Here is a 13,414-nt window from a genome sequence, read left to right on the forward strand (position 1 = left end):
CAAACAGTGGTTTACCCCAACATATGGGGTATCAGTGTACTCAGGACACATTGGACAACAACTATTGGGGTCAAATTTCTCCTGTTACCCTTGGGAAAATACAAAACTGGGGGCTAAAAAATAATTTTTGTGGAAAAAAAAAAGATTTTTTATTTTCACGGCTCTGCGTTATAAAATGTAGTGAAACACTTGGAGGTTCAAAGTTCTCACAACACATCTACATAAATTCCTTGAAGGGGTCTAGTTTCCAATATGGGGTCACTTGTGGGGGGTTTCTACTGTTTAGGTACATTAGGGGCTCTGCAAACGCAATGTGACGCCTGCAGACCATTCCATCTAAGTCTGCATTCCAAATGGCGCTCCTTCCCTTCCCAGCTCTCCCATGTGCCCAAACGGTGGTTCCCCCCACATATGGGGTTTCGGCATACTCAGGACAAATTGGACAACAACTTGTGCGGTCCTACTTCTCCTGTTACCCTTGGGAAAATACAAAACTGCGGGCTAAAAAATAATTTTTGTGGGAAAAAAAAGAATTTTTATTTTCACGGCTCTGCGTTATAAACTGTAGTGAAACACTTGGGGGTTCAAAGCTCTCACAACACACCTAGATGAGTTCCTTAGGGGGTCTACTTTCCAAAATGGTGTCACTTGTGGGGGGTTTCAATGTTTAGGCACATCAGTGGCTCTCTAAACGCAACATGGCGTTCCATCTCAATTCCATTCAATTTTGCATTGAAAAGTCAAATGGCGCTCCTTCCATTCCGAGCTCTGCCATGCGCCCAAACAGTGGTTTACCCCCACATATAGGGTATCAGCGTACTCAGGACAAATTGTACAACAACTTTAGGGGTCCAATTTCCTCTCTTACCCTTGTGAAAATAAAAAATTGCGGGCGAAAAATCATTTTTGTGAAAAAATAGGATTTTTTTATTTTTACGGCTCTGCATTATAAACTTCTGTGAATCACTTAATGGGTCAAAGTGCTCACCACGCATCTAGATAAGTTCCTTAGGGGGTCTACGTTCCAAAATGGTGTCACTTGTGGGGGGTTTCAATGTTTAGGCACATCAGGGGCTCTCCAAACGCAACATGGCGTCCCAACTCAATTCCAGTCAATTTTGCATTGAAAAGTCAAATGGCGCTCCTTTGCTTTGAGCTCTGCCATGCGCCCAAACAGTGGTTTACCCCAACATGTGGGGTATCAGCGTACTCAGGACAAATTGTACAACAACGTTTGGGGTCCAATTTCTTCTCTTACCCTTGGGAAAATAAAATATTGGGGGTGAAAAGATCATTTTTGGTAAAATAAAACAAATTGGAGCTGAAGTAAATTTTTTGTGAAAAAAAGTTAAATGTTTATTTTTATTTAAACATTCTAAAAATTCCTGTGAAATACCTGAAGGGTTAATAAACTTCTTGAATGTTGTTTTGAGCACCTTGAGGGGTACAGTTTTTAGAATGGTGTCACACTTGGTTATTTTTTTACCATGTAGACCCCTCAAAATGACTTCAAATGAGATGTGGTCCCTAAAAAAAAATGGTGCTGTAAAAATGAGAAATTGCTGGTCAAATTTTAACCCTTATAACTCCCTAACAAAAAAAAATTTTGGTTCCAAAATTGTGCTGATGTAAAGTAGACATGTGGGAAATGTTACTTATTAAGTATTTTGTGTGACATATCTCTGTGATTTAATTGCATAAAAATTCAAATTTGGAAAATTGCAAAATTTTCAAAATTTTCACCAAATTTCCATTTTTTCATAAATAAATGCAGGTAATATCAAAGAAATTTTACCACTATCATGAAGTACAATATGTCACGAGAAAACAGTGTCAGAATCACCAGGATCCGTTGACGCGTTCCATAGTTATAACCTCATAAAGGGACAGTGGTCAGAATTGTAAAAATTGGCCTGGTCATTAATGTGCAAACCACCCTTGGGGGTAAAGGGGTTAAGGGCATGAAAATTTTCACCAAATTTTTGTTTTTTTTCACAAATAAATACAAGTAATGTCAAGGAAATTTTACCACTAACATGAAGTACAATATGTCGTGAGAAAATAATGTCAGAATCACCAGGATACATGCAAGTGTTCTAGAGTTATAACCTCATAAATGGACAGTGGTCAGAATTGTAAAAATTGGCCCAGTTTTTAACATGCAAACCACCCTTGGGGGTTAAGGATTTAATATTTTTTATTGTAAATTCCAATTTTTTCTCGACTTTGAATGTTGTATTCAGTCCTTAATTAAAGTGAAGTAAAAGTGTGACACTATTGTTCTCAGCAGCAATATGGGAGTCGGATATGCTTCTAGGGGTCTTTCCCATGCCGTTCTCCTTCCATTCAGCACAATTTTCATCAATTTCAACATTTTCACTACTCTCCAGACTTCCTTGTAGGGTCTGTTGGAAAAATGCTCGGATTTCCTATTGACTCCCATTATACTCGTTGCTCAAAACAAACACCCGAGCATCATTAATTGCTCGGTTCGAATAACGAGCATCCAAGCAAGTTAGTAATCGCTCATCTATAGTATACATGTAAGAGTTTCATGTGCTGTAATATAATGTACACAGTGATATACGCACACTTAACAGAAAATAATAATGTCTTTATTAATTCTCAAGATAAAAATGTTCAAAATAGCATAGAAGCAAACGCATATAAAATAACATAAAATATCCAGTCAGTCACATATTTATATATTGACCTGACCTGACCTTAGCTGCTCACCAAAAGATTATCTACTAAAGTATTCACTAGCCATAAGTCCCAATAGAAAAAACACACACAACCAAAATCTGCAAAACAAATGGCCTGATTTTTCACTGGCGCAGATTAACTTGGATCATGGATTTATTTGGATTAAATGGTAAAAAAAAATAATTTTGACCTTTTTGGTTATTTTTTGTACAGTTTTCATTGCACACTTAAAAAATAAATATTAAAAATGCTTAAACACATGATTCAGTATACAGTAATTATGGTGATACAAATTTGCATAGCTTTTCTTATTTAAGTGATAAAATCAGGAGTTTGTAAAAAAGATTAAAATTTTATTTCTGCAGCCATTTTCCATAAGATTTAAATTTGTCTGTCGATGGAGATATGTGAGGGTTTGGTTTTTGTGTGTTGCCCCAAAAAACTGCATTTTAGACTGGATTTTTCCTCTTTAACCTCTTTCCAACATTGGCCATAATAGTACGCCAATGTCGGACTCCCCCTGTTTGATGCGGGCTCTGGCACTGAGCCTGCACCTTTCTGAGACACATGTCAGCTGATATTTACAGCTGACATGTGCTTGCAACAGGAATTGCGATCCACTTGCTGCTGTTAACTAGTTAAATGCTGCTGTCAATCTCTGTCAGCAGCATTTAATTCACACTTACTGGAAGTGCATTGGAAATCGCATCTATCGGTGACCCCGTCACATGATTGCAGGTCACCGATGGGTCGGCGTGACAACTAGAGGTCTCCAGCAGATCTCTATGGTTGTCACTGCCAGATCGCTATGAGCGCCGCCTGGTGGTTGGTGCTCATAGCAACTGAGCATTTATGCTACACACAGGTGATCTGATCATTGCCTCTGTGTAGCAGAGCAGATCAATGTATTACAGCTTCATGTCTCCTATGGAGACTATTGAAGCATGCAAAAAGTAAAAAAAAAGTTTTTAAAAATATTAAAAAAATAAAAAACAAAAGTTCACTCCCTTTCATCCCATTCAAAATAAAACAATAATATATATATATATATATATATATATATATATATACACACATATTTGGTATCGCTGCATTCAGACTCACTTAATCTATCAATATAGAAAAAAAATTAACCTGATTGCTAAATGGCATAACGAGAAAAAAAGTCAAAACACCAGAATTACGTTTTTTGGTCGCTGCAACATTAAAATGCAATAACGGGCGGTCAAACGATCGTATCTACACAAAAATGGTATCGTTGAAACCGTCAGCTCAGCACATAAAAAATAAGCCCCACCCAGACCCAGATGTTGAAAAATTGGAGACGCTACACGTATCGGAAAATGGCACCATTTTTTTTTTAACAAACTTTGGAATTTTTTTCACCGCTTAAATAAAAAAGAACCTAGATATGTTTAGTGTCTATGAACTCGTAACGATCTGGAGAATTATAATGACAGGTCAGTTTTAGTGAACATAGTAAAAAAACAACAACTGTGCAATTGCACTTTTTTTGCAATTTCACTGCACTTGTAATTTTTTTCCGTTTTCCAGTACAAGATATGTTATTACCAATGTGTCATTCAAAAGTACAACTCAACCTGCAAAAAACAAGCCCTCACATGGCCATTTTGACTGAAAAATAAAAAAGTTATGGCTCAGGGAAGAAGGACAACAAAAAATCAAACCGCAAAAGCAAAAATACCTCTGGGGGTTAAGGTTAAAGGTGTTTATCGTATGAGTTAATTCATTTTATATTTCGATAGACCAGACTTTTAGGGAAACAACAATACCAGATATGTTTGTCTTTTGTGCTTAAACATTGAACATTAAAACATGAGAATAGTTCTTGTTGGCTGGGTCAAATTCATATCCATCTCAAGGAAATCTGAAAGAAAAAAAAATAGAGAAACGGAAAAAAGTTACATAATCTATATAAAAACTAACCTCACTCAAAAGGGCACGTACAGAACAAATGTTGGCTTAAAGGAAAACCCCTTCTACAATGAAGCCATGTGTTAAGGCGCGCTAATTTCATTCCATTTTCTTTTTTTTTTTCAATCCTGTTGATCTATTCCTACTATATCTTGAGGAAGACATATGGTCAAAAATCATACTTGAATGATCCAGTATTGTGCCCATACAATAGTTTATATCCAAGGTTTAGAGCATTGCTGTACTCAGGACAGCGGGCCTAACAGGTTTAGGGGTGTGAGTCTTCAGTTGTACAAGCTGGGCACAACATGTTGGCCACAACTTAGTGTATCTGTGGAAAATTACAGTTTTCACTCTCACTATTTGCTGTGCATTAATTTGTGAAAAAACTTATATGGGGTCAAAATGCCCATTGCTCCCTTTAATAAATAATATATTACAGTAGTTTCTTGGCATATTTCACTACATAAGATATAAAGTTTAGTTTCTAGTGTCATATGTTGGACACAGTATATTGCACATTATAATGTTATAACTGTGGAAAACATGCAATTTTCAGATGGTTCACTTCTGGAAAACACCTCGAGGGTCAAAATACCTGTCATGCCTCTTCATAAATCCATTGAGAGTAGCGATAAGCAGATCTTTTGAAATCTGAATTCGCTGGCTTCATCAAATTTCCCCCCAAATGAGATTGCGGCAAATAAATTAATGTGATTCTCAATACTAGAAAACTTGTAATTGCTCGAAAAATACATGCGGTGGAGAGGAGAAAACAAAACCTGCTCACATTCTAATGAGAGCATAGAGTCTACAGAAAAGAGAGACTTACACAGTGACTGTAGAGATTGAAAATGACTCTACTATACAAATTGTGCTCCACTGGAAACTAGGGTTGAGCGACTTTTACTTTTTTAGGGTCGAGTCGGGTTTTGCGAAACCCGACTATCTCAAAAGTCGAGTCTAGTGAAATCGGCCGATTATCGCGAAAAGTCGGGGATCGACCGAAACACGAAACCCAATGCAAGTCAATGGGGAAGCATAGTCGGCAGTGAGTGGGGGCCAGGAAAACACCTACAGTGCCCATTTTAATGGCAAAAACATCCATTCTTGTTACTGAAGCTTGTCAATCTTAATTTACCTTATAATAATAGTTAGGCATTGGAAATTGGGGGTCATTTGGCTAAAGTTGTGGGGGGTAGGGCTGGTTCAAGTATTTAGTGGGCCCAGGAAATGTGGACCACGTCACGGCAGTGGAGCAGGGAGAGGTAAGTATTTCAACTTTGCAAGTGCTGTGATCCTGAGCAAGCAGGGGGGGCCCACTCATTGGCATTGGCACTGGCACAGGGCCCCTCAATGTACGGCGGTGTGTTTGCACGGCGGGGGCGCCTCCCACCGGCAGCGACACTTTTGCGTACTATGAGGGGCCCTGTGCCAGTGACATCGCCAACGAGTATCCCCCCCACCTGATGAAGGAACCTGCACTTTCATCTGCACCTTCCTCTTTGTCCCTGTGTAAGGTGGTATGGTATGCGGGAAGGGGAACCTGACTTTCAGCAGGGTCACATTCTGGCTGTGTAGCGTGCATGGGGAATGTAGCATTCTGGATCAATGTACCACCAGACTCATCTATCACTGGCTGGGCAATGGACATGATGAGGAGGAAACACAGATATAGGCCCAAATAATAAAGTGGGCTAAATGCAGTTCAAAATTGGTAACATGACTAACCAGGCAGCATTGCTTTGTTCAGTGGAGGACAACTGTAATGAGAGAATGAGAGTAATAACAGAAGTAAACAGGCGGCACTGGTTTGTTCAGTGGAGGAGAACAGCAAGGAGCGGCAGACACCGATAGTAGGGCCAACAAAACAAGTAGGCCAAATGCAGTGTTATATTAAAAACAATTTAACGAGAGCCTGAAGATTGAAGCTCAGGAAATGCAACCAGGAGAACACCTTGGAGCGGCAGACACCGTTTCTAGAACCCAACCCAACTTGTAGGCCTAATGCAGTGTTATATTAACAACTACTTAACGAGAGCCTGAAGATTGAAGCTAAGGAAAGGCAACCTGGAGAACACCTTGGAGCGGCAGACACCATTTCTACAACCCAACCAAACTAGTAGCCCCATTGCAGTTGGTCAATTAAAAAACTCTTTAACGAGAGCCTCAAGATAGAAGCTCAGGAAATGCAACCAGGAGAACACCTTGGAGGGGCAGACACCGTTTCTAGAACCCAACCCAACTTGTAGGCCTAATGCAGTGTTATATTAACAACTACTTAACGAGAGCCTGAAGATTGAAGCTAAGGAAAGGCAACCTGGAGAACACCTTGGAGCGGCAGACACCATTTCTACAACCCAACCAAACTAGTAGCCCCACTGCAGTTGGTCAATTAAAAAACTCTTTAACGAGAGCCTGAAGATTGAAGCTCAGGAAAGGCAACCTGGAGAACACCTTGGAGCTGCAGACACAGTTTGTAGACCCCAACCAAACTTGTGGCCCCAATGCAGTTTTAAAATTCCGACAGGCTGAAAACCTGACAATTGCAGCTCAGTTTTTTTTAAGAGGAGGACAGATGTATTGAGTAGCGCAGACAGACACTGCTAGTAGGCCTTACACCACAAAGTTGGCTCGCTGCAGGTTTAAAAAAGGTTACATGGGTACACGGGCAGCATTGGTGTGGTCAGCGGAGGACAATTGGAAGGATGGACCGCAGACAGACTTAGTAGGCCTAAAATAAAAAATAAGTAAAAAACAAAAGATGCAGCGGTGCTAGTGAAAAAAAGGCATAAAGAAGCAGCAAGTATAGCCCTTAACCACACAGGGCAGAGGTAAAACTCAATGAATTGCAATAATTAGTATATACCTGCGCTAAAAAATGCATAGAAGTAGATAACCATTTACCTGAAGCGGAGGATGGTGCTGGAGATAATGTTCATATATGCATAAAGCAATAATATTCAGACTAAGGAAAGGAAAAGAAAAAATGGATCTATATATAATCCTCAGGAAAAACAAAACATGTGCGGTGTTATATGTTCAACACATAACTTAGTAAATAAATATAGATAGTAAAAAATATATATATATGTGCGATATAAAAGAGCAACCAATAATATGAAGGCTTACACCGTAAAAGCTTCCTTCAAAAAGCACACAATGGTAATTCAGGAACGATTATACGTACTGTCCGTTGTAGCGGCACATAGGTCCAAAGGGTATCAACAGGAGCAGCACACGTGGAGCGGTAAGATAAAAACTTGATGTTTACTTCCCTTAGGTATTTGTAGTGGAGTTCGGAGGTAGTAGTCCCTCGGCGCGCTGTCCCGGCCGGTGACAGCCGCCCTTACAGCAGGAAGTAGGTAGGCTGAGCGCTCTAGTTCGTTGCAGCTGACAGGACCTGTAGAGACTTCGGGTCACGTGTCCTGTATGTCACGTGGTGCCCCTGTTGAAAGTACGGAACACCGTAGGAGCCAAGAATAACCGACGCGTTTCGGAATACCACAGATTCCTTCTTCAGGGTTGGCTCCCGATGTGCTCAGCTGGCTATATATAGCCTTGACTCCCAGGATGCCCGTCACTCAAAAGCAAAAAGTTCCACCCCATTATTAAGTCCCTTTGGTTTCAATGTATCCAATTCAAAAATAAATCTGGTTTCCTCTCTTGACATTTGTTTAATGTAGTCACCATTGCGCCAATCTTTATGGACCACCTTTATTCCAAACACTTTCATCCCTTGTACAGAGCCCCCGTGGTGAACTGAAAAATGTTTTGAAAGGGGATGTTCGCCATATTTTTTCTTTATATTGCGGAGATGTTCACCAATTCTCTTACACAGGGGGCGTTTAGTTCGCCCTATATACAGCTTTTTACAAGGACATTCGATTGCATAAATCACCCCTTTCGTATTGCAAGTAATGAAATCAATGATTTCTATTACTGTACCGTTGTGAGATACCACAGATTTTTGTTTCAAAAGACTTAATGATTTGCATATCTTACATTTTTTGCATGGAAAGAATCCTTGTATAATTTGTTTAAATGGGCCTGCATATTTCTCTGTGGGATTTGGACGCTGCACAGTGGGGGCGACAAGAAGACCTAAATTACGTGCCTTTCTGAATACGAAACTTGGATGATTTGGCAATTTGTCCCCAATTACCTTGTCATCTTTCAGAAGTGGCCAATGTTTTTTAACAATTTTTCTGAGTATCTGAACATTTGAATTATATTGTGTGATAATCGGGATAGATACCACGTTATCATTCTTCAAAAGGGATATCCTCCTTCGTTGTTTGGTTACTAATGAGCTGCTCTCTAGGGATATCTCCCACGTTATTTCTTGTTTCCACCAGTAATTTATAATCATAGCCTTTGTTCACAAATTTTTCTATTAGAATGTCCGATTCTTTAGTGTAGTCGGTGGATTTTGAGCAGTTTCGGTTCAATCTCATAAATTGACTGCGTGGGACGTTCAGCAGCCATCTTGGGAGATGGCAACTGCCCATAGAAATAAAGCTGTTTGAGTCCGTTGGCTTGCTGTATGTGTTTGTCTGAATCCTACCGTTTTCTATAAAAATATTTAAATCTAAAAAATGAATACTTTCTTTATTTATATTTGCAGAAAATTGAAGATAATAATCATTATTATTAATGCTAGTTAAAAACTGATTCAGTGAGACATTATCCCCCTCCCATATAAAGAGGATGTCATCTATGAATCACAGCCATAGGGCCAGGCCCGCGCGCAGACACCCCCCCTTGAAATATGTGGAGCTCCTCCCACATACCCACATAGAGGTTAGCGTAACTGGGCGCGAACCTGGTCCCCATGGCTGTGCCCCACTGCTGGGCATAGTAGTCCGCCTTGTATTTAAAAACATTGTGTGTTAAAATAAAAACTGCACACTCTTTTAAAAAATTTACTTTTGCTGAAGAAAAAAGTTGCGATGAATCTAAAAAATGTCCCATTGCTGTTGTGCCTTTTTCATGCTGAATAACTGTGTACAATGAGGCTACATCCAGCGTACCAAAAATATAGTTTTCTTTCCATTGTATTTCGTTTAAAATTTGTAAAACGTGTTTACTGTCCTTTAGATAGGCTGGCAATGTTGGTACTAGTTTCTGTAGGAAACAGTCCACATAATGGGATAAATTTGACGTTAAACTTCCAATCCCAGAAATAATAGGGCGACCTGGAGGATTAATTGAATCCTTATGGATTTTCGGGAGGTGATAGAACATAGAGGTCCTAGGATATGGTGTATAGATGTAGTCAAACTCCTGTTTATTTATTAAACCACCTTCTAGACCTTTATTCAAAAGTGCTTTTAAGTCCTGTATAAACTGTCCTGATGGATCACTATCTAATTTTTTCTACGCTCTTTTATCACCTAAGAGGCGTCGTAATTCTTTATCATAGTAAGCTTCATCTAGTATAACGATACCTCCCCCTTTGTCCGCTGGGTGGATTACAATATCCCCCCTTTGTTGCAGGTCGCAGATTGCTTCTTGTTCTTTTTTAGAAAGATTAAACCTATATTTAGAACACTTTTTTTCACTAGTGAGCTTTATATCATTAATCACATTTTTTTGGAATGCCTCAAAAGCTTCAGAATACTCATTTACAGGATTAAATGTCGACTTAGGTCGTAAACTAGTATACGTATCCACTGGTATATCATTACTTGGCGTGGTATATTCACCAGGAGCTTTTTTTAAAAAGTGTTTTTTTATTGCTAGCTTACGCATAAATTGTTTGACCCCAATAAAGGCGTGAAATTTATTAAACTTAGTGGCTGGGGCGTATTTCAAACCTTTTTGTAGTAGGAGAGTTTCATTATCTTTTAGTGTATATTTACTTAGATTGTATATCTTTTGTGTATGTCCTGTTACTTCCTCACATGATTTCTTCTTTTTTTGGGAGAGTTTCCCCGCCCTACAACCCCTGAGACGTTTCTTTTTTGGGCCACTTGAAAAAACGGACTAATAGTCCTTTGGGGATTTTGAGTGTAAGATTGTTGTACTCTTGTTTTTGTTTTAGTGTGTACTGTTGAAATTCCACTAGTATGTGGTTCCACTAAATTATTTGTAGGTGATTCTATTGTGGGGTCCAAAAACTCAAAGCGATTCTGCGTTACTAAAGGGGTCCCACTTAACACTATATTTTCTGAAATGTTAGTGGGTTCTGTCTGTGTAATAAACGCAGCAATAGAATCGCTTTGAGGATTTTCAGTAATTGCTTCATTATTAATCACAGTACTAGGGGTAGTGTGGGGTGCACTGAAAATTCTTCCTCTGATGAATTAATAGATAGAAGGCTACCATCTGCTTGATCTATAGTTACAAGCTCATTATATCTTGTTCTAGGTTCAAAGGAGGGAATAGCGTCACGACCAAATTTCTTTTTCTTTTTTTCAATAATATCTTTTTCTTTACTATTCACCCGTTTTTTTATACTATTTGATAGGCTTCTTATCTCCGGGTGGTCCTTATAAGGATCAATTTCCTTAAACAATCTCGAGATTTCATACTTACTAGCCATTAGTTGGTCCTTTCGTTTACTAATAATGAAGGCGACTGCTTGCTTAGAGAAGGTTTTCAGTAAAGCATCCCACTCTTTTAAAGTTGTATCGTCACCTATATCTCCTGCTAGGTGTTTCTGAATTTGTAAGCCTTTCGGTATACTATCGAAGGCTAAATACCTTTCCAGGGTAACCACCTCCCATAGGTCCCTAGTTTCATTCAGTAATAGCTGTTCTAGTATCCTGAGTGACTCTTTAATTTTGTTAATACTATTTTCATTAATGACACTAGGTGTTTTCTGTTGTCCTAGATTAAAGAACGATTGAATATATTGAATACGTTCTTTTCTGTCCTCCCAGAGAATACTCATTATGCTGCAGGGGTACACAGGCAGCATTGGTGTGGTCAGCGGAGGACAATTGGAAACATGGACCGCAGACAGACTTAGTAGGCCTAAAATAAAAAAATAGGCTCAATGCAGGTTCAATTATGTTGCAGGGGTGCACAGGCAGCATTGATGTGGTCAGCGGAGGACAATTGGAAGGATGGACCGCAGACAGACTTAGTAGGCCTAAAATAAAAAAATAGGCTCAATGCAGGTTCAATTATGAAGAAGACACAAAAGAGAATAGTAAAACCAAAAACACTCAGTTTGAAAAAATGTTGCAGTAATCCGCAAGTGCTAGTAAAAGATGTAAAAAACAGGGTATTTGGTTGATACGTTTTTTGCAAAAAATGTATACTAAGCTGCTCTACCAATCTTCACGGTATACCCTTATCAGAGCAGTCCTAACTAATGTATGCAATCCCTATCTGATGTATTTAAAAACCTGATCATCTGTATATAACCTGTGTGAACAGGGTTCAGAGAGGAAAAATCCATGTGTGCATACAGGGTAGAACAGCTTTTGTGCAGATAGCCCAAGAGGAGTGGTGGAACTCCCCAGTCTTGTAGACACAAGAGAACAATTATGGAAACAGGAACACATGGGCTACTTGCACAGTGAACAAGTCTGTATGATCATGTTCACACACCACCAAGAAACCTGAAGACACAAAAGAGAATAGTAAAACCAAAAACACTCAGTTTGAAAAAATGTTGCAGTAATCCGCAAGTGCTAGTAAAAGATGTAAAAAACAGGGTATTTGGTTGATACGTTTTTTGCAAAAAATGTATACTAAGCTGCTCTACCAATCTTCACGGTATACCCTTATCAGAGCAGTCCTAACTAATGTATGCAATCCCTATCTGATGTATTTAAAAACCTGATCATCTGTATATAACCTGTGTGAACAGGGTTCAGAGAGGAAAAATCCATGTGTGCATACAGGGTAGAACAGCTTTTGTGCAGATAGCCCAAGAGGAGTGGTGGAACTCCCCAGTCTTGTAGACACAAGAGAACAAATTACAAATTAAAAAAATAGGCTCAATGCAGGTTCAATTATGTTGCAGGGGTGCACAGGCAGCATTGGTGTGGTCAGCGGAGGACAATTGGAAGGATGGACCACAGACCGACTTAGTAGGCCTAAAATTAAAAAAATAGGCTCAATGCAGGTTCAATTATGTTGCAGGGGTGCACAGGCAGCATTGGTGTGGTCAGCGGAGGACAATTGGAAGGATGGACCGCAGACAGACTTAGTAGGCCTCAAATAAAGAAATAGGCTTAATGCAGGTTCAATTATGTTGCAGGGGTGCACAGGCAGCATTGGTGTGGTCAGAGGAGGACAATTGGAATGATGGACTGCAGACAGACTTAGTAGGCCTAAAATAAAAAAATAGGCTCAATGCAGGTTCAATTATGTTGCAGGGGTGCACAGGCAGCATTGGTGTGGTCAGCGGAGGACAATTGGAAGTAGTGTCTGACACAGTTAGTACTGCAAAATAATAAATAGATGTTAATGTCTCGCAAACCCCCCTCCAAAAAAAAAGGGTGGCATACTTAGGTTTGGTACAGGGGTGGGCTCCTCTGCTGACTATGTACTATGAGGGACCCAGTGCCAGTGCCGTCGCCCAAAAGTAGGTACACCCACCTCTTCAGACAAACGGCACTCTCACGGGTGCTTGTGCCAAGTGGCGATCACGGCCCCGTGGGGGAGTCAGCCCATTTAGGGAGATGTAAACATTTTGTATGCTGGACATACAGCAGCTGCAAAATAAGAGATTGGAACAGTGAGTAAGACCAGTCCAAAAGCAAGACCTTTTTACAGGAAAGCTAGGTGTCAGCCGGGAAAGGTGGGGCAAAAT

General features: G+C 39.6%; 1 protein-coding gene across 2 annotated transcripts in view; it reads right to left on the reverse strand.

The window, feature by feature from the left end:
- Positions 1 to 2,593: 2,593 nt before the first annotated feature.
- LOC138644709 (putative methyltransferase DDB_G0268948) overlaps positions 2,594 to 13,414 on the reverse strand; it is a 103,722-nt gene continuing 92,901 nt past the window's right edge. For both annotated transcript variants that reach the window (XM_069733393.1, XM_069733392.1), the window contains one exon: positions 2,594 to 4,594. In XM_069733393.1, the coding sequence (XP_069589494.1) occupies positions 4,585 to 4,594 (10 nt within the window). In that variant the 3' untranslated portion in view covers positions 2,594 to 4,584. The remainder of the gene's footprint in view (positions 4,595 to 13,414) is intronic.

Source organism: Ranitomeya imitator, chromosome 7 (genome assembly GCF_032444005.1).
Source record: "Ranitomeya imitator isolate aRanImi1 chromosome 7, aRanImi1.pri, whole genome shotgun sequence".
Classification (NCBI taxonomy): Eukaryota; Metazoa; Chordata; class Amphibia; order Anura; family Dendrobatidae; genus Ranitomeya; species Ranitomeya imitator.